General features: G+C 37.8%; 1 protein-coding gene across 3 annotated transcripts; it reads right to left on the bottom strand.

Annotated features, from left to right (window-relative positions):
- Window positions 1-3,658: 3,658 nt before the first annotated feature.
- On the bottom strand, window positions 3,659-25,565 carry MIX23 (mitochondrial matrix import factor 23). Of its 3 annotated transcripts, XM_060149312.1 has the most exons (6): window positions 25,449-25,545; window positions 24,451-24,658; window positions 15,673-15,798; window positions 10,839-10,985; window positions 6,110-6,169; window positions 3,659-3,976 (listed from the first exon to the last, which is right to left on the bottom strand). In XM_060149312.1, the coding sequence occupies exons 3-6, from the start codon at window positions 15,781-15,783 to the stop codon at window positions 3,926-3,928; spliced, it is 369 nt and encodes a 122-aa protein (XP_060005295.1). In that variant the 5' UTR covers window positions 15,784-15,798; window positions 24,451-24,658; window positions 25,449-25,545; the 3' UTR covers window positions 3,659-3,925. The 3 variants fall into 3 exon arrangements, with proteins under 3 accessions (XP_060005295.1, XP_060005293.1, XP_060005294.1); XM_060149310.1 differs by lacking the exon at window positions 24,451-24,658 and having other exon boundaries at window positions 25,449-25,565; XM_060149311.1 differs by lacking the exons at window positions 24,451-24,658; window positions 25,449-25,545 and adding an exon at window positions 16,174-16,218.
- Window positions 25,566-25,943: the final 378 nt, after the last annotated feature.

Raw genomic sequence — 25,943 nt, 5'->3', positions numbered from 1 at the left:
GAAGTGATAACTGAGACAAGTAGGAGCTGGCCAGAGAAGACAGTGTGTTCAGAAGTTCAGAATTGAGACCAGGTCTTTTCTGGGAACAGAAAGTAGCTCCCTATTGGTGGGCAAAAGAGTGTGCTATAGAGAGGGGTGATGTTGGAGGTAAGCAAGAGCACAAAGGACTTCACAAACTGTTTTGAAGAATTGGTACTTATCTTCAAGGTACTAAGAAGCCAGTGAGGAATTTCAAGCAGGAGACAGATTTTCTTGCTAGTTTTAAAAACTGGAATGGAAAAATCATTGTCTATAGCAATTATTTCTAAATGCCAGTGGATCTGCTGTCCCTTTTTAATGCAGCCAGGAGATGCACAAATTCACTTGGCCAAGCCCTCTCCCCTTTTACAGGGATGCCCTCAGCTGGCCACTGCATTCAGAAGCTGGGAGCTATCTTTGTTTAAAGTTACTAACATTTTGGCCTTCCTCCCTAACATAATGCTGTGGGTAAATTAGGCTTTTTCTGGAAATGCCGTCCCTATCAGAAGTGATCACTTTTTTTTTTTAAACATTGGAGTTTTTTTAATATATTAATTTACTATTTACTTTTGGCTGCATTGGGTCTTCGCTGCTGCGCACGGGCTTTCTCTAGTTGTGGCGAGTGGGGGCTACTCTTCGTGTGGTGCATGGGCTTCTCATTGTGGTGGCTTCTCTTGTGGAGCACGGGCTCTAGGCGCGTGGGCTTCAGTAGTTGTGGCTCGCAGGCTCTAGAGCGCAGGCTCAGTAGTTGTGGTGCACGGGCTTAGTTGCTCCACAGCATGTGGGATCTTCCCGGACCAGGGCTCGAACCCGTGTCCCCTGCATTGGCAGGTGGATTCTTAACCACTGCGCCACCAGGGAAGTCCCAGAAGTGATCACTTTTTGACTATTTTCTTTACTCTGCAGTGTTCATGCTCAACTATTTTTTTTTAAAGAAACAATTAAGGCTTCCTAAAAGGTTAAGTATAGACAGAAATCATGAGTACCCTAAGTGATCTCTGATGTATTTGATTAGATCATCCATCTCCAGGCGGAATATTTTTTTCTTGATTTGAAATGAGACCACACGTTTGACTAATCTCCCAGCTTCCAAGTTATTCCTGGACGGCCAAATAGGTGGTGTGGCACAGAAGCACAGTCTACTGCAGTAGCACTGGGTACATTATTGCTGTTTCCCAAACTGGTATCTTTGGAGCACAACCTGAAAGAGACTGACTGAACAGTCATTTGAAACCCACTCTTTACTCCCCATTCCTGGTTCCTTGCTTTGGGGGCTGCGGGGGGTTCGGGGGGGAGAGCGGGGACGGAATGGAACTTTAACACTTCCTAGCATGCTATATAATTACTTTCTATTGTTTGTCTCCCCTCACTACATGTAAGCTTTTTCAGAGCAGGTATTTTTTTCTGTTTTGTTCACTGATGTGTTAGCAGTGGCTAATAGTGCCTAGAATTTGGATTTGGAAGGTACTCAAATACGGGGTTGGCCAAAAATTTCATTTGGGTTTTCTCATAACGTCTTACAGAAAACCCAGATTTTTTGGCCAACCCAATACTTGTTAAGAATTTGCAAATGGATTATCATCAGTGTTTCCTCTATGGTTATCTTCTGTTCTGCTGAGGAAGGGCCAAACTCATCTCAACTTTTGCACCTTCTGTTTCTTCTCTTTTTGGCTAAATCCTACCTATCCTTCAAGCAACAAAATCAACGAATTGTTTTAAGGCAGCGATTACATGCAAGACACTGTTTCAGCAGGCAAATCAACTTTCAAAAGCAATGCACCACCCCTTTCTTAAAAGTTGGAGGCTTAGGGCTTCCCTGGTGGTGCAGTGGTTGAGAGTCCGCCTGCCGATGCAGGGGATGCGGGTTCGTGCCCCGGTCCGGGAGGATCTCACATGTCGCGGAGCGGCTGGGCCCGTGAGCCATGGCCGCTGAGCCTGCGCGTCCGGAGTGTGCTCCACAACGGGAGAGGCCACAACAGTGAGAAGCCGGCGTAACGCAAAAAAAAGTTGAAGGCTTAAAATGCCATTCATCACAACTAAACATACTATTATTCATTTATACTAAAAGTCACTCCATACTATCATAATTGCACATTTTCATAATATGGTACATTGGAATGAGTCAAGCATCCTGCTAAAATTGGATTGCCTAGATAATACTTTAGCAGATGTGAAATTCTGGAAAGGCTCTTATGAATCCTTTCCAAGGATTCTGTTTCTGGATTCCCTGTTGAGCATCTTTGTTGAGTTTTATTTTTATCCTCACATGTATCCTTTCAATTCACTCATCCATCCAAAAATTATTAAACATCAACTTTCTGTCATGCACCATTCATTAATAGGTAAGTCCTACCGAAAGTCTTTTTCACTGCTGGCACTAGGAAATTTTTTTGTTGAAAAGACTACATTATAATCTTAACAAAAGTAGGTCTTGTTTATCAATATCCCCAACAACTACAACAGTATCTGAGCCACAGTAGATGCTCAAAAGCTTTTTTTGAAAGAATGGTGAGCACTTTATACATTTATTGCTCACTTCCAAGTGCACAACCTGATAAGAGTCAACATACTGAACACACAAGCCTATCCACAACCCCACTGGGTCAATCCAACTGTGCCAGAGCCAGGAAGCTTCTGTCTAAATCGTGGTAAGCAGAGTCCTAGAATGACTCTCCAAAATGTCCCACTCTAATCCCTCAGACTGTGAATATGAGACATTACATCTGTGATGTCACATTGCCCAGCAAAAGGGATTTGCAGGTATGATTAAAGTTGTAATCAGTTGACTCTTGAGGTAATAAAAAGGAAGATTATTATGGTAAAACTAATATAAACACACAAACCCTTTAAAAGCAGTCTGTCTATAGCAGAAAAGGAAGTCAGACTCCAAGAATGAGGATTCAATGCACTGTTGCTAGCTTGAAAAGGGAGGGGACCATGGTGTCAAGAAATATGGGTGGCTTTCAGGAGCTTAGAGTGGCCCGTGACAGGCAGCAAGGAAACAGGGACTTCTCTTCTTACAACCGAAAGGATCTGAATGAGCCTGGAAGCAGATTCTTCCCCTGGAGACTCCAGACAAGAGCCCAGTCTGGGCCACAACTTGATTTCAGCCTGTGAGACCCCAGGCAGAGAACTCAGTCAAGGCTTCCTAGCCTTCTGACCTACAGAACTCTAAAATAATAAACAGGGGTGAATTTAAGCTGCTAAACTTGTTAAGCAGCAACAGAAAACGAATACAATCATCCTGTACTAGAATACCATTATGCAAGCCCTCCTCTACTTTTCCATTTTCTGAATTTGTTTTACTTTGCTTTCCTTTTCATGGTCCACGGAAACATTATCCAGGAAAATATTTCCACCCAACATTAGTTTTTGCATATGAAAACGAGCTAAGTTAAGGTACTAAGAGAATTTCTTTGGACAGTATCCAGCCTATATTACTGCCCTTTAACTTAAGAGCAATAAACCTAAAGAGATAAAACTATCAATGACCAAAAAGGTCTATGCTCATGCCAATAAATTTGTAAAATTCAAAAAGGTACAATATAAATCAAATCAGATATTGAAATTGTATTTAAATTCTCTTACAAGAACTTACTGCCTCAACTCGGAAAACAATCAAATAATTATGTACACTGAGTCAGAAAATTATTTTAATAGTTACAAAATATCTTTTTTTGTTTGTTTTTTTTTGTTTTTTTTTTACAGAATCAGTATAAAATAGCAGTTGATTTCTCCATAATTATCAGAATTATTTATACTTGAGGTCTTGGGTAAGTGGGGCTGAAATCAACAAAAGGTCTTGGACTGTTGGCTCAGAAATCTTCCTGGGAAGCCCACCATGTTGATGTCTGTCATGCTTAACTCTTATGAGATGACCCGGTCCTTTTTTAAAAAAAGTATCTTTTTATTCATTCTTTGGAGGCTTGAAGTGAATTCGGCAGCGTTCATTAAACACCTAAGATATGTGAACAGAAACAAAGGTCACTGAGTCATCCTGTATAAATCAGGCCTGGAATTCAATTAAATTTGGCATGGGTCAGGTGGATATAACCTTTTCTTGTCCCAGGTCAACAGGTTTAGGAAACAGAGGTGTTTCCTCACTGGTTCAAACTGACTTACTAGGTGCTAAGAGCTAAGAAGGCCTTGATATTCATTTATATGATAATTTTAATATTTTAATAAAATTTAAATTATTCAAGGAAAAAATCATCACAAGCTAGCTTATTTGGTAAACTAACAAATATGCTAGTTCCATATTCTGGACATATTTTGGACAGTTAGACAAAAATATCTAAATTACCTTTAAGATAAAGCTTTTTAAAAATCCTTTTATAATGAAGATTTTATTTAGATATCTGTCATGCTTTTCTAAATGAGTGCCAGATCTTTCTTACATGGAGATATACTTGAAGGGAGTCCAGTCTTTTGCTAAACTGTATAAATTTATATAATGTTTTGTTCTATTTATCTTGCTTCCTAAAAACTAAACAAATAACATATCATAATGTTAAAAGAACATTCTATTATTACGTGTCATGTGGGACTATGTCAAATAACAATTTTGGTACATCCATTCAATGGGATATAAGCAAGCATAAAAAATAAGGAAGCTCTTCATGTTCTGATTTGAAAAGATCTCCAAGATATATTAAGGGAAAAAAACAAAGTGTAGACAATATACTTCCATTTGTCTGATAAAGGGGGAAAATGTGTGTGCTTTCAAGGAGCAAACACCTTATCACATAGGTGGAAAGGGCAGAAATAAGAAATCTTGGCAAAGAGGATAGGATAAAGAAATGTGATAAAGCAAAAGAAATCGATTTGTATTTCGCAGTTTATTCATGGCTCTGCAAGTTGGTACACTCCAGTTTTTTTTTTTTTTGCAGTACGCGGGCCTCTCACTGTTGTGGCCTTTCCTGTTGTGGAGCACAGGCTCCGGATGCGCAGGCTCAGCGGCCATGGCTCACGGGCCCAGCCGCTCCGCGGCGTGTGGGATCTTCCCGGACTGGGGCACGAACCCGCATCCCCTGCATCGGCAGGTGGACTCTCAACCACTGCGCCACCGGGGAAGCCCAGTACACTCCAGTTTTTGGTTCAGTTAGCCTCCCTCTGGATCCAGCCCCATTCCATTGGTTAATTTCAAAGGGTAAAACAGAATCTTCAGTTCATTCTTTCAGATTTAATAGATTTTGCCCTTTGGAAATCTTTGAAGTTTTAGAGAGGACATGCAGACATACTTTTTCAGAAAACTAAAGCAGGAATTTTGTAATTTTTTAAAAAAGTTTTATTGGATTATAGCTGCTTTACAAAGTTGTGTTAATTTCTACTGTACAGCAAAGTGAATCAGCTGTACATATACATACATCCCCTCTTTTTTGGATTTCCTTCCCATTTAGGTCACCACAGAGCACTGAATAGAGTTCCCTGTGCTATACAGTATGTTCTCATTAGTTATCTATTTTATACATAGTATCAATAGTGTAGAATTTTGTGATTTTTAACTACATGTAAAGTCCTGGGATCCTGGTCCCCCAATCTAATTCCTAATTAGAACCACGTAGGTGGTAATAAGGAGCATGTGAATCTAGGAGCCATAAAAAGCCCTATTATCAAATACCAGTAAAACTACATACAAACAAAGTTTCACGATCAGATATGTTAGAAAACAAACAAATGTGAAGGATAATGATATGAAAATTTATGGAAAGTAACTGAGCTCAGAAAAGCTAACTTGAACAAATAACCTGGTTGAAGGTTCTAAGTTAACAACTAATAACTCTAAATATCAAATAGCCCATAATTAGTATTAGGAAACATACAGAATGTCTCCAATTCTGTTCCCATGACGATCATGCAATTCTACCATATGACTGTAAAGCTACTTTTTGTAAGATGGCTCTAACTTGGATTCTAACCACAATCTGCACCCCCCCCAAAAAAAAGTTAAAGCCTTCAATTGCTTGTAAATGAAGGATCTTTATTATTCTTAAGTGCCCAAGGCACTCTTTGCCTCCCCCCTCCCTTGGTTTCCCTTTGTTAGTTCTGCTTCCCCTCCTAGTTCTCTCCAAGAACCAACATTATTTTATACCTTCCAGCTCCTGTCATTTACCACTTCTTCAACATTCAGTTCTGACTGCATCCATTTCAACTGCAAGAAAGGAAAACAAAATGAAGTTACGAAAATTCAAATTAAAGAACTAAAACCAAACTCTATGTTTTCCTAACAAAACCAGCTGCTGCTCCTGCATTCCTTATTAATGGTAATACTTAGGCCAGATTTCAAAACCTTCTTTGACATAGCTGTTCTCCTCATATTTAATCAGTTGCTATATCTTATAAAGCCGTAGTTCTCAAGCTTTGCTGCATATTATTATCACCTTGAGAGCTTTTAAAAAAAAACTCAAATGTCCAGGTAGTTCACAGAAGGAAAACAAATGGCCAATAAACCTATTTTTAAAATGTACAATTTTATTCATGTATAAAGAAATGTAAATTAAGCCATAATATGACAAAAAAAATTTTAATACAAGAAATCTGATGTCTGATAAAACCTAGTATTAGTGAGGGTATGGGGAAAGATACACTCACATATATTTTTAGTAGGAGTACAAATTGTTTCAACTTCTATGGAGAGCAATTTGGTAAGACTTACCAAAAATGTAAATTCACATGTCCTTTAACTCAATAACTCCAGTTCTAGTTATTGATCCTACCATATAGATTTGCAAAGATAGCACAGACGAACAAAAAAAAGGACAAGGAGGTGGCAACCTGATTTGAATAAAAGAAAAAAGAAACAGGAAGAAAAACAGAGAAGAAGAATATATAAAGCTCAAGTAATTGAGAAAGGGATGAGTTTTCCATACCTTAACCGTACAGCCAGAGGTGTGAGGCTAAAAATGCTAGTCTTTCTAACTTTCTTTGTAACTGCCAACCTAATCACTCCATCAAAAACGTAGCCAATTCTATTGCCAGGTCCAGATGGCAGGCCCATCATACTCCTAGTCGCCTCTGGTCAGAGAGACCTGAAAGGAAAGAAGCTAACCAATTCCAGGAGGAGAACCTGAAAATATTCAGGAAAATTAGGAGAAAAAAAGCAGTACAGGTTGAGGCAGCCAAGAGGTTAAAAGCAGGATGATTTCTTCAGGCCAAAGTCAAGACCCAGGCCAGGAGATTTGGGAACAAAATGCCAGAGGGATTCTGGGCAACCATGAGTTAGGCACCCAGACCAAAGAACCTAACCATAAATTAGGAGTACAGCTCAGGCAGGAGGTTTGAGAAATATGCATATAACACTAATAAGACTGGATGTGGTACTGATCCAACGCTCCTTGTAAACTCCCTTCGTAGGCTCAAAACTGCTGTCAGAGTATGGGCCAGTATATAGGATTGAAACCATGAACAAGGGGAAGGACTGCATTTCTAATGCGCTGTGGAGTAGTAACAAGCCTGAGGAAGCCCGCCTGCTTACATCACAGCAACCTTGGTTTCAGATTTTAATCAGTTATATCGACCCAGAAATCATTAAAGCTTCACTGCTCTGTCAGAGCCTGGACTTTCTGCCAAAGAAGTAACAACTTTAAAGAACAGTGTTACAACAGACCACTAAGACAGTATTCATAATTGCTCTCAAATATTTAAAGGGATGTTGTGTAGAAATGGGTTTAGACTTATCCAGAGGGAAGATTAAGGAACAGTAATTACATGCTACAAGGAGACAGATTTTCACACTAAGTAAGAAAATCTGTGAACAATTACAACTGTCCAAAAAGAGAATGCACTGCCACATAAGACTGTATATCCCCCCAACCCCGTTAATACTGGTTAAACATAAGGTGGAAACCACTGGTTGGGGGGGATATTGTAAAGAGGATTAATATAACAAATATGGAGTCCCAGCGACTCAAAAAGGAAAGAAACTGCTACTTCATTATCAGTAAATATGCAAGCTCTTACATATATTATACAATTTAATCCTCACCAAAAAAAGAAAATATAAGAAGTTACTATGTATCAATTCCATTTTACAAACTGAAAATCAGAAGTTTCAGAACAATTAATTTACAAGGTTACAAAACCTCCAAATGGTAGATGGGATTATTTCTTTAGAGCTGTCTGCCTTTACAATCCATGTTTTTTCTATTCTTGAACACCGCAGATATTACAGCCAGCTTCTAATGCAATTTCAGTGCCAACAACAAAATGCTACCTTTGAGATGGTTGGGTTTTTTTTTTTAATAAATTTATTTACTTTATTTATTTATTTTTGGCTGTGTCGGGTCTTCATTGACACGGGCTTAGTTGCTCCATGGCATGTGGAATCTTCCCGGACCAGGGCTCGAACCTGAGTTCCCTGCATTGGCAGGCGGATTCTTAACCCCTGCACCACCAGGGAAGTCCCGAGATGGTTGTTTTTGAGGCTCTGGGTCTTAAACAGGTAAACTTCGTCTCAAAGGCTACTAAGAGGGGACAGCAGGTATATAGTTCCAGCAAGCAATGTGCTTTTTCTGAGGTAAGGATTCAGGTAAAGAACTGGGAACTTTCAGACGGGCATCACTGTATGTAAATAAATTGTTCACTAAAGTAATCAGAATTTGACTCTTAGTCACAACTTAAGGTAAAAACACTGACTGAATTTAGAGTAAGATGAGATGGGTTATAAAGTCCCAGTTCTACCACGTACTAGCTTGTGACTCTGGGGATGTCAGTATCTCTAAGTCTGTTTCCATATATAGAAAATGAAGAGGTAGAGCTGGAACATCTCCAAGAGCTGTCCCTTTCTGATTCTATAATCTCCATAGCAAACTTGAAAAAGAAAGTCAAGTTTCCTTATTTGCTTAAATACTACTACTCATGGTTAACTTCTACTCTAGTCCTATGCAATATCACAGGCCAGAAAACTACCTTTCATAACTCACTGGCTGGTTTCTAAAACTCCTCCTTGCAGTGATTGTGCTGGGCTCTAAAGGCATATGGGCAGAACAGAGGGCAGACAAAATTGTGTGACACATCACTCACAAACACTCACACTGGTTTTTGAACTTTGCACTCTGCTAACTAGAGTCACTCTATTCTCTGACTTAATTTGCAAATAATCATTTTTCAGTTTCTGATTTAACAGCCCTGCCCTGCACTTTCCTTTGTCAATACTTCAAGAGCCTGTTAAAATACAAAATTCAAAAATACTAGATCTTAACCAGCTTTCTATAATTTATCTATAAGCCTTCATCAACAAGGAGGGTAGGCTAAGATGACCATTATAGCCTAAGTTCACTGTCTGAAGAACCCATCACTGGCTGATGAATGAGCAGGTGTGGAACACAGGGCTGAAGCAGTTGGCATGAACAAAGAGAACAGCAAAGACAGTGGATGAATCCCGTATCCAGTGAAACACACTATATCAATGGGATGACTAAGAAAGTGCACACCTGTGTGCAGCAAAAGAACAAAGGCTTGAGAGAGACAGCAAGATCCCTTTTTCAAAGTTTGGCTACATCTACTAAACAAAGAGCAAACCTCACAAATTGTTCAGTATGAAAACATGATTCCATCTCACACTGGATTTTCAGTCACCTGACATGTAAGGATCAGTAAGTCACCTATTACACCATCTTAAAATACAGACATGATTTTGATAATTATACAGTGGTCATGTAAGAAAAAGCCCTTGTTCTTAGGAAATAACCAACATACGTAGGGGTAAAGGAGTATAATGTGCCCAGCATATTTTCAAAATGGTAAAGGAAAAAAAATGTGTATGGGGGAGGGGGAGGAAGACAGGGAAAGAGGGAGGGAAGGATGGAGGGGGAAAGAAGAGTAGAGAGAATGAACTGTAAAGCAGGTGGAGCAAAATGTAAATAGGTGAATACAGGTAAAGGGTATATGGGACTTCCTTGTACTGTTCATGCAACTTTTCTGTAAGTTTGAAATTATATCAGAATAAAAAGTTACCCCTGAAGGCCCCCTCCCACCCCCACCCTCCTCAAAAGACAGCAATGCAGTCCACAAAATAAAATATGGCATACATTTCAACTGTTTTCTTGACGTGTCACGTTTAAGGGCTATAAAGAAATAGCTCTGCTTCATTAACTCTACTCTGAGGTCCACACCCCATCTACATGACGGCTGACTTTGGGAAAATAAAGCTTGCTCTGACATAGAACTCAGTGGACACTTGGTGTTCTCCTAAAAGGGAAAATGGCAGGCATGGGAGATGAAGTGGAAACAAAGGAGAGTCTGAAAAGAGTCAAAGACCCATACCACCCTCTCCACAGCAAAGAAATAAACATAATGAGGCTCTGGTGGCCCTGGTTATATTTAAATAGTACTATACTTTTATGGCGGAAGGGGGTAATATCCTGAAGTTAAATATATTACATTTCAGCAGATTTCTACAGCTGAAACCAGAGGTAAATATTTGCAAAATGTGAATATATTTAAAAAACGTTTCTTCTCAAGTCAAGCTTCAAAACATAGATACAGATGTGATTTCCCTAGATTTTTTGATGTGGTCTTGGTCTATATTAATCCTTGTATCTTTGTGGAATATGTAAAGGAATGGAAATAACATGATTACATGCTTCTTTTAGCGAAAACTTGCTACACTCCATACGTTCATGAAATGCACATTAATTTACCAATTAGTATTGAAATGTAATAAAATAAAGCCCATTAAAAATGAAGTACTAATCTCCTGATCATTTGGTTTTAAGTAATAACCATCTCTTACTCTGAGTTTTTCATATTAAAAACTGGCTTTATTTTGAAGGCTAAGTTTGGAAACCTTGCCTCAGAAATGTAAACCCTGTTCAACTTACCTTTGTCTGTTCTTTTCTAAGTTGCTTTAATAATATTAAATTGTCCAAATTCTTTTCTCTCTCTTCTCGGAGCTGTTTTACTACTGATGAGGTCTGAGCTATACAGTTTTTTATGACTCGGTCCCTACTGGCATGAGCCGCCATCAACTAAAAGAACAAAAGAAGGAAATGAGAAAAAAAAAATCACACCAATTTGTCACATTTCAGTGTTTTAAAAAAACTTTTTTAGGCTACAGAAATGTAATACTTTCTAAAACAGTTTTTAAAAACTGAATCTGTGGAAGAGAAGATTGTGCTGAATGAGCCCGCTCAAAGGCAGCAGCTGTGAGGGTGAAAGTGAAGAGGTTGGGCCGTCCTCTTCCTCACTAAGCTCCCAGGCCTTCCTGCTCCTCTTCCTGCACTCCTTGCGCTGTGCTTTGATTCATCTCAGTCTCCTCCCTACACTCCTTTCTCTCCCATTCTTGCACCTGTGTGTTCCTCTACCCTACACCCACCCTCACACACCTTCTGGGCCACTTCCTATTGCTGTTCTCTTTTTGTTCTTTCATTGTTTTTTGCAGCCTCATGTTGTCAACAGTGCAAAAAATTATAAAGTAAGTGATATAGAGAAGCTCTTAGTTACAATAAAGAAAAACAAAGAATGCTACATTTACCTATGTCAGACAGAACCCTTTTCAAGATTTTAAACTTTAAGTACTAACAAGGAAAAATTGTACATGAAGTGGAGGTCACCGATTCCATCAATTGTGTGTACTGACGGAGAGTAAAGGATGCCCAACAGAGCAATTATCAGCCTTCATCTTAATGTAACAAATCCAATACAATAATTTGCATCTATTTTCTGCCTTGTTTCATTAATTATGATAGTCATGTTTCAATTCAAACATACTCTCATGATCATAGCCAAATTCTGAAGATACCCCAAAAACTTGGGGTGGAGGCAGAGCAAAATACTAAAATAATATGCAATCGTCATTATAATTAATGGTGCATAATAACAGTAGTTCACCTCCAACTAAAATTTAAGTGTTGGCTTGCTCCATTTAATCACGTTATATCATTCCTTCTCCCCTCTGAAGGGGGAATATCCCAATGCTATGCTAGTGATGGCTGTATAGAAATAACCCATTATATATATTTTATATAAAATATGGGACTAACAACCATTCTATAAGCATTCCTCATAAGTTATTTGAAATACAGCTCTTAAATGGTCATATTGGGACCCCGTGGTTGAGAACTACTGGTCTAATACACACCAGGAAAGAATAAACCTTTATATTTCTAGAGGGGAATACTAAAAGTGCATTAGGTAAAAGTTGTACCCATGTGAAGGGAGGGAATTTCATAACAGACGTTAATCCCACCTATAGTATATTTCTCTAATAAGCTAATTTTTTTCAGTGTAACATTTAGGGTTCACAAGGACAGCCTCAAGGCCCATATTTATTAGCTAATATGCTGCTTCTGTTACAGGCTTCAGTTTCTTCTTTTGGAAAATTATGGATTATGAGTAAATAATCACTAATATCCTTTCCACCTCTAAAATTTAGAGGCAACATGACTCAGTACATTGCTCAGATACCAGATGCTATTTAATTACTTTGATATTTTGTCTAACCCCCCAGCAATTAGTGAAACAGCATTAGTACCAACTAGAAGTCTATCACAATATTTTCATTTTTCTATCTGCATTTTAAAATCAATTTCAAATTTTGTACATTTTATTAAAACGTTCAGTATCTTTCTTTTGGTCTCTCTCCACACAGTTTCCTTCCTTGGCTGGGCTTTCCTCCATTATTCCCCTCGTTAGCTTGGCCCCCTACCTGTGGATACACTTCTAGATGCAGACTACCCTCCTACGCTCACCTGCTTACATTTCCTTCAGATTAGCCCCACTGTGAACCCACTCCTATGTGAACAGGAATTACTGGGCAAATCACCTTTTACTCAGTATTATCAATTATTGTGGTCTGTTTTCATGACCATCCTTCAATAAAATTCAAAACTAAGAGCATATGCAAGAGGAATATGCATGGACTTCTTTCTGTACATATATGTCAAAGAAATGAGGACGCTTGATAACTAGTAACAGATGGGGTGACATAAGCCTACTAGAGAAAAAATAACATGAACCCAGGCTTATTAGCTCATTAGTATCAGATGCTTGAGGATTTGGTCATAAGAGAATTATTTCTGATACCTAAAGTGCTTATAAAGGAACTGAGATAAAATTAAGAAACTCAGTAAAGTAAAACTTTGGTTAGAGGAGAAAAATCCTGAACTATAACCATATCATAACCATACTTCCTTTGATTTGGGGTAAGCAATTCTGAAATGAAGACACTTGGGGTGGGGCAGGAGAATGATTCAAAACTAGTCTACAGGGGGTATATCTAGGACTTCCCAGTTTTATTTTACCACAACTTTGAGAACTTCTTTTAGTCTGAAATTTTCACCTACTACCTTTTAATCATTATTTTAAAATAATGCTTTTTGCCTTTAAGGGAAACAGAATGTCATTTTCCTGATTATAGTTTTTTGGTGTTTTTCTTTCTAGAACAAAGGTTGATTCTAAATTTCCCAAACATCATTTTAGAATCCTAACAACGACCCTTAGTTTAACTATCATTAAAAGCAAAACACTTAAATATTGTGAATCAGTATGTTGTACACCTGAAACTTATATAATATTGTACATCAACTATACCTCAACTGCAAAAAAAGTTAATAAGTTTTTGTCACGGCATTTTTTGTGTGTTTTAAATCTTCCTCCAGAACTTCTGACAAAAGGATGTAAGCAGCATACTTTTTAAACATAGTCCAAAAGTTCATTATATTAAAGAGATAGCTTTAAGAATTACTCTAAATCAATCATTATGACACTGGTAACAGTTTTGCATTTGTAAAGCACTGTTCCAAGTTCATAGACTCTTTAACTGTTCAGTATTGATTTTTATGTTTACCTTGAAACTAAACAATAAAGGAAAACTTCATATATTGAGGGAATATGCTCTAATAAGGGAATCTTACTGAAATTATTTCATTTTTACTAAGATTATACTTTTAAAATTTGGAATTTCTAAAATCAGTGCTTTATAATAACTTTGCTTATCTTCTCCTATGAAGAAGTATTATCATTAGAGTGCGCAAATATTCCTTCATTGACTATAAAAGGAAGGGTCAGCGACTAAAGACAGTCAGGGTGACCGTAAACAACTTGGACATGTCACAGAGTTCCACTTCTTAACTGAGACAATATCTAAGGGAACTCAGTGGTACTTGTTAGCATGGGTACTCTATTGCAGGCTCAACCCCTGGAACAGAGCTACTTGATAAATAATCCTTTACATACATTCATGTTGCTGGCTCCCTCTAGAATACAGATGGAGAAAAACCCAAACACATACACAAGAATATCTAAAACAGAAAGGTTCCAAATTTAGCATGCCAGTTTATCCTGGTTCAACAAAGGAATAAGAAATAATAACAACAATAAGAGAAGCAGCAAGCATTTATATGTAAAACATTTAGTACAGTAAGCACTTTATATTAACTCATTTAATCCTCTAACAATTGACCGGATACTTTTCTGATACTATTTTACAAATAAGGAAACTGACTCAGAGGTTATTTCAAGGTCACCCAGCTAGGAAGTAGCAGAGGTGAGATTTAATCTAGATCTGGAATCCATGTTGTTAATCGCTATACTATAAACCTCTAGGTTAATAAAAAGATTCTAAATGGAAACAATTGAATAGATTATAGAGATTATATATATATGGGTAGTGAGGTGGATCACTAAAGCCATTACAAACTTCTACCAATAGTTCTTTAGACAGAGCTACCCAAAGAAACTAAGTGAACTGTCGAACAACCTCATAATAAATTAGGCCTTGGACCCATGCTCTCTACTCCCAATACTGGAGTCTACTCCTTAAAGCCCCCGTCCCTACAATTTTATGAAGCCACAAGAATTACCTGACCACTCAACAAAGTAACATACTTTCACATAAAAGCAGGAAAAAAATCAGCAGTTAATGCTTTGAATTTAAGTGATATGAATAAGTTTATCCAAAACTGATTTTTTTTCCATAATTGAGAAATTGACTTTAGATTTTAAGTAATACAGTAATCTTCTGGTAGAGACTAAAAAAGCAAATGCCATATATCAGCTTCCAAATTAATGGAAAAAAATAAGTAAGCTATAAAAAATGCTCAGCTATATCGTTATTTCCTTTCACTTTTAGAAATTAAGAAAGAGAAATAAAGGGGATCTTTAAGAGGCAATGAAAAAATATATACTTGAGAAACCAAAGCCTCAGAAAAGGACAATTTATCTGTGGCTTTTCCTTCTCTCCTGCCAAATGCTTCTTTTCCCTTTCCTGATGAGTCAGGGAAGATAGAAGATATATTGATAAAAAGTGTGAAGGGTTTTAATTCTTCCTTAAATCAGGTGTCTAGCTTCTTAAGATTGATCCATTCAAAGACCCTGCTCTTGTTTCACTGTTTTATTGTACTTGACTGTTTCACTTTCTCCTTCATTCCTTGAAGCATAAGCTTTCCTTAAGTTAAAGGCTGCTCAGGAGGGGGTCAAAAAAAGGCTGCTTTCATTCCTTAGAACTGTCTCTTCCCAGACTTGTACTTAAGATCACACATTTTCTTTAGTTTGTAGAAACCAGATCAAAACATATATACCCTCAGGTATGGGCAAGAAAACATGAAGATTCCATTCTTGTATCCACAGTTTAATTATGTCAATTGTTTTCTTATTTTGCCTACAGAGAAAGGCATAAAGGAAGCACAAAAGAAAAGACTCAAAAGATACACTTACAGACTCATAAAGTTGTTTACAGGTTTGGCTGGCATCAATTTTCCCTGCAAAGGAAGCTGTTGGAACCGTAGTGTTTAATTCATGTACTATTCTGTCATCAATCGTCCTCATCACCTTGAGTAATTCCTATATATATTTAAAATAAAAGAATAGTAACTTGAATGGAAAGTTAAGTGGTTAAAAAAAGACCATTTGAGCAAAACTAAATAAATAAATAAAGCTCTTGGATATGTTACAACCCTGTGAATTAGGAGTGGGGAAACCACACTATATATACTGCAACCACAGAAAAATCTTTTTTACAAGAATGAGAGGTAGGTTATGTAATAGTAATTCTAACAATTGGCACAACTCTTTCCTTGGTCCCACTGTGATCATCTTAAGTATAAAGATGGTTTCATTCATTTGTAAACCCCATGTTCCGGCACGGTGCTTAGCAAACACTGTGTTCTTTCCATCTCCAGCATACAGCCAATAAAGGATTCTACTGAATTTGATTACCTCAACTTGTCCAAAACAACCCAGCATCATTGCTTGCTCTGTTCCCTCTTTGTCTATCATTCTAAAATGTGGTGCTAGACAGAAATTTTCTAGAAAGATACACAAGAAACTATTAGCAGTGATTAACGTGCAGACGTTAATCTATATCCTTTCAAGCTTTTTTCCCTTTCAGGCTTTTTCTTAGTTTTTTACTACGATTGTGTATTATTTTTGTAACAAAAATAAAGTATACTGCTAGAAAAGAAATCAAATCTCTTTGTGGCTTTCTTGTTCATAGAACAAGTAGTTTTACCTTTTCTCAGTTACCCAAGTTCACATTTCCCAAGGATCTCTCTCCTCTAAAAGAGGCTCCAACTCTCAAAACCCAATCAAAATAAAAATAATACCAAAAGGGCAGGGAACTTAGAAAGACCCTGATGAGTACACCAACACAGCATAGTCCCTTCTCCCCACATTTTGATTAGGGTACTTCTTTTCACTTGTCACTAGACAAAGGCTGGGCATCAGCTACCTTCTGTCTGCAGATGATATAAACTCTAGAAAAGGTTTCTAGTAGTATACCACTTTCTTTCTCTTTTAATCCACCCTTACCTCACCCTGGCCCCACAAAACAAAACAAAACACAATCACAGAAAAATCATTAAGAAAACAGAAGTGTATAATACTAGGACTATACTTAATGAAAACATCCAGGAAGTTAACATTTAATATTAATGTGTATTAAAAGCATCTTTGCTTGATCCTCTACTTCGTTCAACATATGAAACTATTTCTTTGCCAAACTTAAATCCATCACTGAAATCAGCTTCTTCATTCCTTTTATCCATTTTTTTTTGGTCATATTAAAAATGACAGATTTTGGGCTTCCCTGGTGGTGCAGTGGATGAGAGTCCGCCTGCCGATGCAGGGGACACGGGTTCATGCCCTGGTCTGGGAAGATCCCACATGCCACAGAGCGGCTGGGCCCGTGAGCCATGGCTGCTGGGACTGCGCATCCGGAGCCTGTGCTCCGCAACGGGAGAGGCCACAGCAGTGAGAGGCCCGTGTACCACACAAAAAAAAAAAAAAGACAGATTTTAATCTGAAAATTGGCAGGAGTGTGATTTGCATACATTATTTAATCACATGATTGTGAATTAGTTATAGTTACCGTTCTTTTTTATTGAATTATAGTTGATTTACAATATTATATTAATTCAAACATACAATGTAATGATTCAGTATTTTTATAGATTATACTAAATTTAAAGTTATTAAAAAATATTGGCTATATTCCCTATGCTGTATCATCCATTTGTTAAAATAAACTTTTATTATGATTAAAGTATTACACAATCATTTTGGAAAATTTAGGAAAAAATTTAAAGAAAATAGAATCATCCATATTTTTAAATTAATTTTTATTGGAGTATGGTTGCTTTACAATGTTGTGTTCAGTTTTTTCTATACATATCTGCAAATATTTTTATCAAATTGAGGTACTGTATAACATTTAAAAGTTTTACTTTATGAAATTATGAGCATTCTGCCCTTGTTACCTTGAAGACATTTTTAATAGGTGCATAAATATTCTGTTCTGTAGAGGTATCACAACTTATTTGACCATTTCCCTCATAATTAACAGCTAGGCGTTTCCAATTATAATAACCATTTAGGCCATTCAGTCTGTCTGCAGCCTAGATTCTATTCCTACCAGGCTATTAATCTTTAATTAGTAATTTAACGCCCTTTTCTAGAACCCAATCTAGAAGCAAAACAGCTTGTAGAAGGCTCATAATTTAGACTAATAAAAACAGGCAAACATCAGATCTAAAACCAACTTCACTATCTTATCCCCTCTTCTTGTATCTTTCTATTTTTGTCAATAGTATCAAGATTCTCTGTAAACTGGAATTCTTAGGGGATAATCTTAACATATTCACTAAGCAACCACAATTTTAAATAATGTTTTATGTACAGTAGAGGATATATAATGTCAGTAAGTGGCAAATTTCAAACAAACAGCGGCAGTACTATTTAGAGTCAAAAAATAGGTAAGTAGCAAACAGGGAACTTCCTTGCCAACTTTACCTCCTACAACTTGCCTATTAAAACAAAACCAAAAAAAAACCTTTAAAATCCCTCTCGTCTTTCCCTCTCTCTAAATCGAACTGATTCTGAGGCCAAGGTTTACATTATACCTTTTAGATAAAGCTTTCCTTGACTGAGAGTCCTCAGCAATCTTTCTTCTTTAAACATATGCAGCAATTAGAGAGACCACAGAGTTGATTCATTAACTCACTCTTCATTCAAAAAATACTTACTAATGTCTAATGGTTAGGCACCATTCTAAACACCAGGGCTATAATGGTGAATAAAATAGAAAAGGCCCTTGCTCTTATGGAGCAAAATTCTCAGAGGGGGAGAGAGACAATAAACAAGTACCCCAATAAATGAGATAATTTCAGTACTGAAAAGTACTACAAAAAAGAAAACTGGTAATGGGATGAAGAATGACTAGGTGGGGCTGAGGGGCTAATACTTTAGATAGGGAGATCAAGGAAGGCCTCTCCAGGACATAACATTTGAGCTGAGATCTGAGTGATATAAATAAGCCAACTAAAAGGACATCTGGGGGAACAAGTCAAAAATTAAGAGGCAAGAACAAACTTGGGGATGTTTGAAGAACTAAAAGGGGGCAAGTGGGCTGGAAGTGAATAAGGGAAAGTGGTATTAGGTGAGATCAGAGTTGAGGAGAAAATAAAGGACAGTAGAGACAACAGAAACAATTAAGGGTTTTTTCCTAAAGGAAACAGGGTTTTAGGCAAGGGAATGATATAACGATTAATTTTTTAAAAGATAACTTCGACTGCTATGTGGAGAATGGAAACAGGGTGATCATTCAGCAGACTACTCTGGTGGTCTAGGCAAGAGACAAAGAGGTAGCAGTGGAATCAGGGAGAAGAAGTTGGATTCAGGATGTATTTTGAAGAGAGAGCTGATAGGACTTGCTGATGAATTGGTGTTGGGGGATAAGAAAAGAAAACAGAATGACGCTTAGGATTGAGACCTGAGCAACCAAATGGATGGTAGAGTCATTAATTAATGGTGGGGAGAGACTGGGAGAGGAAAAGATTTGGAAGGAGTGGGAAGATCAAGATCCTATTCTGACTCAGAGGATATTTTACATTTAGGATTATTGTTAATTGTTTGCGACACTGGTATTGTTTAAAATTGTAATCTTTTAGAAATAAAGACTGAAATATTTACAGAACAAAAGATCTACCTGGGATGTGCTTCAAAATAATCTGGTTAGGATGGGGAAAATGGTAGTATATAAATGAAACAAGAGTGGCCATGAACTGATTGTTGGAACTGAAAGATGAGTACACAGGGATTCATGGTACCTCTCTCCTTTTGTAAAATTTGAAATTTTGCATAATAAAAAGTTTTTTTAAAAAATTCTGTTTTGGACATGTGAAGTTTGAGATGCCTGTTAGATATGAGTAAAAAAGTTAAGCAGAAAGTTGAATATACCAGTCTGACACTGAACTGGGCTGAACTTATATTAACAAATTTTATTTATTTATTTATGCATGCATGCATGCTGCACGGCTTGCGGGATCTTAGTTCCCTGACCAGGGATTGAACCTGGACCCTCAGCAGTGAGAGCTTGGAGTCCTAACAACTGGACTGCCAGGGAATTCCCCAAATTAATGTTTTTAAAGCCATGAAACAAGAAGAGATCACTGAGGGAGACTGTAGGGAATAAAGGGGGTTAATGATCAAGAAGGAACGCTAGCATCTAAAACTACAGGAGAAAGACTGAGATGTCACAGAAGTCAGAAGAAGAAAGGTTTCAAGAAGGAAACGGTCAACTGTGTTGAATGTTACTAGGAAGTCAATAAAGATGTGGACAGAAATTAACTTTTTAGATTTAGCAGGATGGAAACTATGGGTGATTTCACAAGAGTCATTTAAATAGAGTGTTTAATGGACTGAAAAGTTAATGTGGCTTAAGTACAGAGAATAAGAGAAAGCATGGTGTAAAATGAGGTCCACCATTACAGATCATGTTATAGGATTTTAGTCTTTTTCCTGAAAGCAATAGGGAACCAATGAAGTGTTTAAATACAGTGGAGTTACATGATCTGATTTGTATTCTGAAATGATTGCCTAAGTTAAAGTTAAAGAATTAAAGTGTGGAAAATGGATTAGAGAGAAACAAGAGTAGATGCAAAGAGGTTAGTTAGAAGACTGATGCAGGTGAAAGGTTTTATCACTTCCTAGAGTTTTGATTTACTTTGAACTTTAACTAGTTTTGAGTCTGATCATTAGCAATACAGCCAATTTTCCCTCCAATAAAACAATTTGGACATACTGTTAAGTTCCTTACAGCAATGGGAATTTACTGGCATTAACTAGGTAATAAATCAAACAATTTCAGTCTTACAAATGTGAATTTTCAAATATATGTGTTCTCTGTGTGCTAAAGAATCATCAATATATGATCTAGAGCTTGGCTTTTAATATGAAAGTCACCAGCTATCTATATAACCTCTATCTAATCTAACCTCTAAATAAAATGAGGTTATTTTAATCAAAATTGTTCAATTGCACGAGCTACATTTCAAGTGCTCAAGAGCCACATACTGCTAGTGGCTACCATATTGGACAGCACAAGTTTCCACCATCACAGAAAGCTCTACTGGACAGTGTTGAATTCGAGATAATATAATGACAAACTGATAGTACACTTGTTCAGGAATTGCTGAGCACTGTAAGCTACTTTTAACTATCACAGAAAAGATACTAGGAAAGCTAAAGATAAGGGGGGAAAAGGGGTAAGGCTCAGGAAGGAATTTCTTTCAAAATTGCAAAAGGAGAAGGAAAAGAACTATAAACTACCTCACTAGGCACAAATTTCTTTACAGTACAAAAGGTGCCAGAGCTCTTAAGGCAACTCCAAGGGGGTCTAGAGAAAAGCTTGGGTACCCTCACAGACTGAGAGCAGATGAAGGTTAATACAGGCACATAAGTGCTGCCATTAAACTATATGTATCATTCATAAGGAATTACTACCTACCTACCTGATACTTTGTTCCAATGGCATACCCTGTCTCTCACAAATTCACCAAGAAAATATAAAGAAGACACCCCCGAGCAGATAGCATACAACAAACTGCAACACAAGTCCACAGAGATAATACAGAAATATACACAGTTCAGTGGCTCTCTGAAGACTACATCTTTGTACAGGAGCTGGAACCCTAATCAGCTTCTAAGTGTCAAAGAACAGCAGAAGATAACTCTCCAAACTTTGTAGTGCCTCCAGCTTCTCCTTTCTTTCTCCTCAAAACAACAAGAAATTCTGATATATCATGAATTTTTAACTTTAGGCTAACCCTTTAAAGTTATTCAGGCACTTACCTTGGAATTGCATTTTATGTATTACCTTTAACTGTGGGGTGAAAATCTCACCCTCTTGGAAGGCAATTTCAGTACTGAAGGACTGACCGTATCTAGCAGCAGGGAGGGGTGGAGAAAATTTTCTACTGCCCCTGCAATTATACTATACTCTATTCCTAAGGTTACTCCTTAGATAAATTCTTTTTATTATTTTGGGAAGCTTTTAGAGTACACGGGGGGTGGTAAAAGGTCTATTACTTGACAGTAAAATTAAAATGTACTCCACAGAATGATCTGAAATTTCTTAACCTTTCTTCTCCTCACTCTCTGCCTGAAGGTACCCAGAAGTAGATCCCATTCAATGGTGCTCTTTCTGGCTCCTCAAACTCCATTTTCTTAACAATGCTCACACTGTGCTTCCCCCAAGCCAGAAATACAGACTTGCCTACAACTGCCAGAGTCCTGTGGTTCCTATGCACTCCCAGGCAAGGGAACAGGGAGCAGCTAGGTATGCTGCAAAAGATACCATCACTGATGCTAGAAAATAGTCTATTTAGTCTGTACCTAATTACCAAACAACTCAGAATCAATTGTGTGTAAATAAATAAATATTCTTACCAGAAATACCAAGACTTAAACATTCTAGGAATACTTAGTTGATTTTGCTCAGGTGATATATGAACTGGGTCTCAGATAGAGTCAGGAAGAAGGGATTTCAGGGTGTTAAGTGGAAAAAAGCACACAGAAATGACAAAACATCACGTGTTCAGGGAAAAGTAGGCCTATGTGGCTGGACAGCAGAGTTCAAATGTACATTGGAAGTGGCAGGGGTTGGGGAGAGAGAAGTATGTATGAATACGGGCAGTGGTGAGAGTTAACTAAGCAGAGGCACTTTGGGATTGGATTTTAAAAGGACTTGTATGTCATGTTAAGTAGTTTAGACTTAGTCGTATAATCCTGAAATTAGATGCATGGTTCAGATTCTAAAATTTAGAAGATAACAGTATGAAGCCATAGCATTTTGAAGGGGAGATATATTAGAGAAAGGAATGACTGAAGATAAGAAGAGCTACAGCAAAGCTAATTGCAAAAATGACAGGATGCTAACAAAGACTGTGGGCGTGGTAATAAATCTTCCTAAAACATTTTTGATCAATTCACCCCCTCTGCTCACTGACTCCCTAACCTCACACTTGGCATTCAAGGCCTTTCATAACCTGGTTCCAATCTTTTGTGTAATCCCAATGTGCTCCTGTGCAAATTCTGAATTCCAGCAATTTGCTATTTCCCCCCCAATATATAAAACTTTCTGCCTATATACTATTCCTTCTACCTAGAATTCCCCTGGTTCTGTCCACCTCTGGTACAACTCAATTACCATCTATTGACTTAATTCTCTCTGAACTGTTACAGCATTGTGTTCATATTCTAAATATCCTCTACACGTTTTGTATCTCTGCTTGAGTTCCTTGTTTTATATCCTGCCCACTCAGTCTCTCCAAGTGCCTGATACCTAGCAGGTTTCTGTTATGGACTGAACAGTGTCCCCCCTCGGCCCCCCTCCTGCCCCCAATTTCGTATGTTGAAGCCCTAACACCCAGTGTGACTGTTTTTGGAGACAGGGCCTTTAGGGAGGTAATTAAGGTTAAATGAGATCATAAGGGTGGGACACTAATCCCATACAACTGGTGTCACTGTAAGAGGAAGAGACACCAGAGATCTCTCTCCCTCTGTGTGCACACAGAGGTCATATGAGGATACAGTGATGAGGTAGCAACTTACTTTGAAATGCATCAAAAATTAAAAAGGTGGATTGACGGATAGATTGAGGGATGGTATGTGATTTAGTAAGTATAGTGAATCACTGTAGAACCTACACAGTGGGTACATGAGTATTCATTGTAAAATTCTTTGAACTTTCTACAGTGTTTCAACATCTTCATAATAAAATTCTGGGGAAAAAGTAACTAAATCTTTATAATAAAAAGTACACAATTTTCTGTTTCTCTTCCACAGTATTCAGTGCAGTGCTTTTCACATATAAGGTACCTACATACAAAATGTAATGGTTTCACAGCTCTAAAAAACATAAACTTTGATTAATAATTTGTGAGTGTGCCAGTTAACTACAGTTTATAATTTTACAAAATTCATTTAAATGTAAATGTTATACTAAAATTTTATTTTCAGATACATTTTTTTTACATTTGTATGCCTCTGAAGCAGTAAGGGCAAATGTTCTTATACTCATTCACAATGAGGTTAAATGATATGCCAAGGCCAGCTCTGGAAAACCTGATCTTCTGACTTTTAACCCAGGGTATTCTCCATTATAAACCACACATTTGGAAAAGTCCTAGAGAAACAATCTAAAAACTTCTCCAGGTTTCACTAATGAGATTCATTTTATGACTTTTTAATTTACATTATCTCTGTGAATAAAATGGTTCTGCAAGACAGTTTAGCTTTTGCCCACTTACAACATCTCATCTGAACTTCCAAAAGAAAATGAAAGTGTTCTTTAAGCACTGTTGAATGTTTCAACAACTCAAAGAGATCCTTTGAAATTTGGTTTTAGAGATTTAAATAATTATAGAGATGGAAGCCATTTTAAATGTTATTTAACATAATCTTATTTTACAGATTCAAAAGTTAATTATGGAAGGGGTCAGGTGATTAGCTCAAGGTCCCAAAGCTGTTAATGGCAGAAGTAGTACTAGAACCCAGAACATCCAACTCCCTAACCAGGGTTCTTTCAGATAAACTTTAAGGCTATCATAGCTCAATTATCTGAGCTCATTAACCCAAGTTAAATCACAGGACTAACGTGACAAGACCAAGGCCACAAATGGGCTGGTTAACCTTAGAATCCAACAGTCTTTTTTCTACCTTATTTAAGATTTTTACAAATATTTGTATTTGTTAGGCACTTTGATCACATTTGAAGTCTGCTGCTGTTGTGCTGATCTAATCTGCGCAGCTGAAGTGGTGAAAAGGGTGTATATAATGCTGGAAAGACTCCACAGAAACTTCTTTGACCAAATGATGTTTGTCAAATAATTCAATCTGTTGAGATTATCTTCAAGAATATCACTCCCTAAAAACGGATGCAAGCACACAGCTTACTACAGAGGTCAGTGATACGTGAAATGATTTTTCATTATCTTTAGTTAAAAATACATTTTTCATTATTTTTAAATTCCACACTCTTATCAAGACAGCAGCACTTATCCTTACATTGGAACAGATAACTTTCATTGCAACTTCGTCAAAATCCAGACCCCCTGTTCTTTAATTCGTGGGTTAATAATCAGCCCTAGACCTCTGGTGTTTGAATATATAAAAGACATAACCTTTTTCTTAAATGTTACATTTTCTCTAATGGTTGGGAAGGCAGAGAACCAGCGCAGGTACTAGGATTAATCGACCCTTCAAACCTCCAAACGTTCTGACCGATCAAAATAGTGAAACTCGTACAATTTTTTTGTTTTATCAAGTAAATAAGCTTTCCTTCACTTTCTTCTCTCCTATAAATACTCAGCTTTAAACAGGAGGGGAATGACAGAGACTAAGAACTGAGTTCAGAGAATGGCTAAATGGTTGCTGCAATCCTTACCCACCCGGCCGGACTCGGCTTTGCCACCGAGGAACCACTGGAGTTTCTGGGTGCAGTTACTCAAGGCCTGGGAGAGCCATGACCCCAAGGCAGCAGCCTCGCTCCCCAAGGCCAAGCCCGCGCCCCTATGACCTCCAATGTCTCGAAAAAGGAGTTTTGAAATATCCGCTTTTGCCACAACTGGTCCGCACTCCCTCCCAGGCCAGAATAGGGAACAGGGTCCGGGGACAAAAGGAAGGTCACGCCTGCCGCGTGAGGAAAACCCCGTCACCTGGAACTCGGCGAACTCCTCACAGTTCACACCGCCACTGGGCGCCGCCATATTGGACACACACGAGGCCCCCGCCGCGAGCCAATCATCGCGAAGCAAAGGTGTCCGCGGCACCGCCTAACAAAAAATATTGAGAGGAATCTCAGCAAGAAAGCTGAGCTCAAGGTTTGTCTTTTCCCCTTAGCCTCGCCCACATGTAAACCCGTAATGCTGCTATCCTTCTTTTCACTCCTGGGCTTTTAACATGTCCTCCTGGAACTGGCCCAGGTGCATAGATCGAAGAATGTCAGAACTTGAAGGGATCGTTTTACTCCAATCCCATTTACTTAACAAAAGGGGAAACAGTTTCCTGGTCGCACCAACAAGGTGGTTCGAGAAGGAACTCTCAAGTAGAAGTGAGGTTTTTCTTAACCCTCCCGTCCCGACCCTTGATCAGAGGGGCTTTTGTTCTTTAAGAATTTGCGCCCACCAAGAAATGTCAAGAAAAGACATTGA

The sequence above is a fragment of the Lagenorhynchus albirostris genome, chromosome 5 (genome assembly GCF_949774975.1).
Source record: "Lagenorhynchus albirostris chromosome 5, mLagAlb1.1, whole genome shotgun sequence".
NCBI classification, from domain to species: Eukaryota; Metazoa; Chordata; class Mammalia; order Artiodactyla; family Delphinidae; genus Lagenorhynchus; species Lagenorhynchus albirostris.
Note: the sequence above shows the minus strand (reverse complement) of the source record. Positions and strands in the feature narration are given on the sequence as shown.